This window comes from Zonotrichia leucophrys, chromosome 3, assembly GCF_028769735.1.
Source record: "Zonotrichia leucophrys gambelii isolate GWCS_2022_RI chromosome 3, RI_Zleu_2.0, whole genome shotgun sequence".
Lineage (NCBI taxonomy): Eukaryota > Metazoa > Chordata > Aves > Passeriformes > Passerellidae > Zonotrichia > Zonotrichia leucophrys.
In genome coordinates, this window is record NC_088172.1 from 76,455,033 (window position 1) to 76,461,032 (window position 6,000).

Sequence of the window (6,000 nt, forward strand, 5' to 3'; positions counted from 1 at the left end):
TATTCTACTTCTTTCATTTAAAACACCCCCACCTTTTAGCTAAGTTGCCTTTACATAAACATCAGCTCGCACAATGGATAACTTGTTTGCCTTGAAATTCTCTCTTGAAAGACACCTTTATCATGGATCCTGTAGTTAATTGCCTTATGATAATTTGTTAGTCAGCGTCCTGACCAAATATTTCTTAATAGAAATTTAATAGAAGAAAAAAGTACATGCCATTTAAAAATATTTTTCTTGGTGTAATGCACAGTGTACCACTTTTGTCACGTGTTCCTATTTTGGTCCCAAAGCAAAGTTTGCTATCATTAGTCAGGATGCTCCTTTTTAAATACAACTCTGATTATCTGTCTGCAAGTTCAGTGCAGAATCATGCTAATAACTGAGCAAGATTTTATTTTATAATGTGAGATAAATACTAAATGTCTGGCTTAATATCTCAAGGATTCCTGACAGCAATGAAACAAGAAGCGACTCGAGCACATAAAGACTGGGCTTTGGATAAAGTTGCAGTACATAATGATGTGCTAAAGCTGACCAAGGAAGAAATCATATCACCTCCTTCTGTACGTATGACATGCAAAGATGTTTCAGAATTAATTTTGGTATTTGGTTTATATTATGTACCATTGAGTCATTTTGGATTGATAGAGGAAAAAGTTACAACTGTCTTCACCTTAATGTTTTTGCTCAGCATAGAAGCCAAACACTAAGTATGAAGATATTAATTAAGAAAAATATTTAGTTAAAGGAACTGTTTTCATTGTACCACCTGTTAATTTTTGGAATTTATAGTAAACTTTACATGAAACTTTGTAGTATATAGACTTTATTAAAGAATTTTTGTTGCCCTCCATTTCAGTAGCATTATCTTCTGAAAAAGGATTATTTTATAGTTTAAAATGAAACTGTTTGAAGAGATTCAATGTCAGATATTTTTTACTATTAGACATACACTTTTTTTAATGGTTTAAAAAAAATTATTATGCTTTACGTGTTGTGATGTATCTGCTTACTCTTCACACAGGAAGGAGTTTATATCTATGGGCTCTTCTTGGAAGGTGCAGGCTGGGACAAACGAAGAAGCATACTTGTTGAGTCTTCACCAAAGATTCTTTTTGTCCAGCTGCCTGTGCTCCATATGTTTGCTGTTGATTCAACCAGACCTAGGGATCCCAGGCTCTATGTTTGTCCTCTTTACAAGAAGCCCAAGAGGACAGATTTGAACTTTATTACAGAGGTATTTTTAAAGACAGCAAAGTCTCCAGACCACTGGATTCTGAGAGGAGTGGCTCTTCTCTGTGACATCAAGTAAGCTGCTTTTGCTGCTATGGCAGAAGAGTACGTGGCACCTGTGACAAACTAAATGTGTAATTCTTCTACTGCTCTTTATTTGGAGGCTACTTGTCATTATACTAGAAATTGCATTTCAGTCTTGGCTTACTGATGTTTTTTCTCTGCTGTCAGCAAATTCGGTTTGCCTTGGCTGTTTGTTGATAGTTTTGAAGTAAATCTTTCCAAATAAGTTCATTGCTTGTAGTCTTTGAAGTATGCATTATATTACTTTAAATGGATATTTGCTTTAAGAATGTCAAATAAAATGTTATTAAAACTTACAAAAATAAAAACTTTGCTTTTTTTATTCTTTCACATGTAGAACATTTAGCTGGTGTTTCAGTGACGTTTGAGGACAACAAAATTTAAAATCTCCTAGATACAGACTTAAATTCCTAGATTCTGCATGATACACACATTATTTCCTGTGAGTCTGCAGGAAACTATATGACAAAAAATATATTTGATCCAAATTTTTGGATGGAAAGCTTTCTGGGAAAGCTTGGGCTTTCCCAGATCTCATTTGTTCTAGTTAAACTATCTAGATTAAGTAAAACTACACCAGGAACGTTTGTGTCTGGAATATCTGACAGAGGCCAGCGTGTTTTTTGTCCAGTTTAGCTGTGTGGGAACAGACGTAGAACAGTTCCAACTACTAAATATGGATTTTTTTTTTTTTTAATTAGAGAACCAGATTATTTACAAGTATAATTATTTTGTCTGCATTTCCTTGTAGCTCTAAAGTGTGGGTTGCAATCCATGAAATGACCATCACAGCATTATTCTGTGATGATACTCAGGAATATCCTAACCATGAGTTTTCCAGATACAATTAGTATTAAACTAATTTTATTTATGTAATACTAAACAAGATATGCAGTCTACACTATCTCTTTAATAATCTCCAATAAGCTTCTTCTTTCAGATACCTTTATTTGGCAACAGAGTTTTTCACTTACACCCCATGACTGGACTGTTTTTCCTTTTGCCATTCAAGAGTGTTCAAATGCATCTGCTGTGGCAAAGTGCAGCTACTCCTTGACAAAGTCGTGGGCATCTGTTGAGATGATAAAAGGCCCTTCCTCCTGCTGTAGTCATTTGGCTTTCTATTGGAGGTCACTGCCCTGGGATATCCTCTTGCAGAAGGTCCATGGCATAAAGGAAATAACAATACACAGACACAACATCATGAGCAGAGTAACAAAAAAGTGAGATCTCCAAATGCCATTAAGTAAAACATTTCTTCTCTCCCCTCTATAGATTTACTTAGATTCAAATACAAGAAACCTGCTGGTGTTGGATAACTTTTATGGCTTTTATGTATTTTTAGAAGTTGTGCCTCTGTCTGCAAAAAAGGAAGAAAAAATCTGACTTTCCAATTGCAAAAGATTTTTCCCCAAGTAATTGCAATACTCATGTGACAACTTGTGGTGGGTTGACCATCAGCTAAGTACACAATGGCTTGCCCCACCCTGCCCTGCCCAAACAGAATGGGGCAAAGAATTGCAAGATCAGAAGCTGAAAAGAAGGGGGCCAAGATGAAGACAGTTTAATAAGTGAAGCAAAGCTGCACACACAAGAAAATTGAATTAAGAAATTTATTTTCTGCTTCCCACTGGCAGGCAGATGTTTAGCTGTTTTCTGAGAAGAGCCTTAGCACACATAATGGTTACTTGGTAAGACAGATTCAATGAGAACAAATGTCCCTTATCCTCATTCTTTCCTGAAGTCTTTGGTGCTGAACATGACGTCATGTTTATGCAATATCCCTTTGGACAGTTGTCCTGGCTTTTTCCCCTCCCATGTTCTTGCATGTGTCCAGTATACTCACTGCAGGGGCAGAGGGGAAAACAGTTTATTTCCAAAAACCAGCACAAGAACTACATGTATTCATTCCTAGATGTTTTTTCCTGGTCTAGCCTTTTAGCTTAATTACAATGGAGAAACAGTGCGTAACCTTGAATGCCTCCACAGGTAGAAGATGTGCACTGACACATTTACAAGTGAAAGCCGATATGGGAAATAGCAGGGAAGGTAATTAATGTGCTGAGTTACATAACTTACACTGCAGATGATTTTATTCTCCATCCAGTATAATAGCAAAAATAGAGATGAATACTATATTGTTATCACAGCTATATCATATATTGCATCAGATTCTTGAGATCATCTCTTGCTTGTTTGTCAAGAGTTCAATCCCCATTTCCCATCTTCTCTGAGCCTGTCTAGGGGTTTGTTCCATTCTCTTTCCTCAATACCATGCATTAGCTCACTACTTTCAGGTTACAGTGAATGTTAATTTTCATAGAGCTTTTCAGTTAATTTATGGAAATAATCTATGTTTTGTGACAACAACAATCTAGTATGTATTCAGAAGACTTTTTTTTGTCTCTGTATGCTTCAAGAATATTTATCAAGTATTTTCATGTCCTAGCCATAGGTGAGATAATATTCTTAAACTTTATTTGTTTACAGCCAGCTCTTCAAACATCTAAAAAAGTGCAGTTAATTACTTGAACCACAAGTCATTCCTCCCAGCTGTCATAATCTATAGGAATTCAAGATCTCAATTCAAGACTTTTCACTCCCAGGAATCCTCTATACCTCATGAATATTGTAATAAGCATTCAAATTCCTAAGTTAACACAGTTTTTGTGTTTTTAAAAGTAACTAAACAAAGTTACTCTCTGAACATTTTAATGTTGATTTGCTATTCAAGTTACTGCTGTTTAAGTTGTGAGACAGTGTTGTGGTGCCTAAACTGACAAAGAAACGAACACCATGTCAGCAAAACACAAATATTTAACAGATGATCAAGAGAATACAAGTACTTGAAATATGACATTTAATTAGTCTCTATGAGAGAAGACCTAACTCACCAAGGTCTGTGTTTGAGAATGTAAAGAAGAACATGTCCAGAATTGGCTTAGAGAGTGCATTCACTGTGTGCATTTTTCTTTCTTCCCTTGGTGTCACCCAGAAGAATTTTCCTGCGCTTTTACTCTGATTTTCAGAGGTAATCCAAGCCAGTGAGATGAGGGAAGGCACTTCTATTCATTCTTTCCTGCTGCTTTAGAATGGACACGTTAATTGGGAGCCATTGATCTGCTGGTACCTCAAGATAGTCACTTTTCACAGAACTTTTTCTTCTTAGGTGAAGATTCATGAGAAGGCTGGAGCTTGGCAGTGTGATGAGATTTTATGTGATAGTGGCTAAGAATTAACAAAACTATGGAAAAGAGCTTGTGAATGGCAGGAAAGGGAGGCTTTGTTTTCTGTCCAGGTTTCTAAATCTCACAAAACCACTAACTGGAATGAGCTTGTTTCAAAAAGGTAACATTTCAGCTAAGTTTTAACTTGAAAGATTTGTTAATTCCATAGAACCATTTTCTTCATCTACATCCTCTGTTTCTGCCTCTAGATTTGGGTCAGCTGTAATCAAAATTTGGTCAGAATTTTCATAGATTATGCCACAATCCACTGTTTTCTTATTCAGTCACCTCATTCACCTTATTCAGCCAACCCATTCATTAAATATTAAATATTTTTAATATTGAAACTAACACAATTTTTGAAAGTATTGAAGAACATCTGGCACTAATATATAAGTGTGTTTCTGGTGACACAAATACTGAAAATCAAATGTATGGAATGTGCAAGGTGCTGTTTTAAGTATACTGATATTTTTGTAGGAGTTGGTGCCTGTATCTGCATCACACAAGCAGGATATTCCTGAGGTGAGTCTAATTTTATAAAAGCCAAAACCCCATGTCTTTTCCAGTGATCAGCACTGCCTTCAGAGCACCAAGAGCCATGCATACATTAACTTTTAGAAATTCAGGAAAACTGTTTGTTAACTTAGCAATGGTCCATGATAAAGGTCAAGTCCAGAGAAAGACTTTGCAACTAGAAATATGTAGGCACAGAGTTTGCAGTAATTGGGAGTGGGGCTGGGCCCAGCCTCATCCCCAGTGGGCACAGCTGTGAGCAGCAGGTGAGCAGCACTGACAGCAATGAGCCATGGAGTGCCCAGGGGCACTGACCAACCACAAAGGGAACAGAGGGCTCCCTTTGCACAGGTGCAATGCAGGAACATGAGGGGTATAAAAGGCTGGGCTAATGAACAAGAAGGGCAGACACTTGCAGCTTTCTGAGGTGCTGTGATGTTGCTCTGTATGGGTTGAAGCTTTCTGAAATTGTATGGTGATACCCTGTGTATTGTGGCTGTCTCAACTGCAATGCGCGCTGTGACAAATACCTGGTGGTTTTTATATAGCAGATATTAGCATGGGTAAGTAAGGCACTGCTAACACGTCTGACTCACTTCTATGCCTCTCTATTTCCATTACAATTTCTAATTTATTTGATATAACTCTATGTTGATAATATCACTGGGGACATCAGAATAGTCTCTGACTTACTGCATTGACTATTTAATAAAGGAATGACTCAACCAAGGCTTTAGTTAGTTAGATGACTAGTAATTAAGGAATATCCAGGAATACAAGATCCAGCTTATCCAATTTCCACTAGCCTCACATTCCCAGGTGTCAAAAAGGATCAGTGATTGCATTCCACCAGTTAAAAAGTTAATTTTTAGGACTTTAATTCTTACCTTGCTGTTTGACCTAAAAATTTGCCTTAGATTTTTGTATCTTTATAATG

General features: G+C 36.7%; 1 protein-coding gene across 1 annotated transcript in view; it reads left to right on the forward strand.

Annotated features, from left to right (window-relative positions):
• DNAH8 (dynein axonemal heavy chain 8) overlaps positions 1-1,315 on the forward strand; it is a 113,732-nt gene extending 112,417 nt beyond the window's left edge. Inside the window, exons 91-92 of the mRNA XM_064707016.1 lie at positions 445-566; positions 1,028-1,315. Coding sequence (XP_064563086.1) covers positions 445-566; positions 1,028-1,315 — 410 coding nt within the window. The remainder of the gene's footprint in view (positions 1-444; positions 567-1,027) is intronic.
• The last annotated feature ends 4,685 nt before the right edge of the window (positions 1,316-6,000 follow it).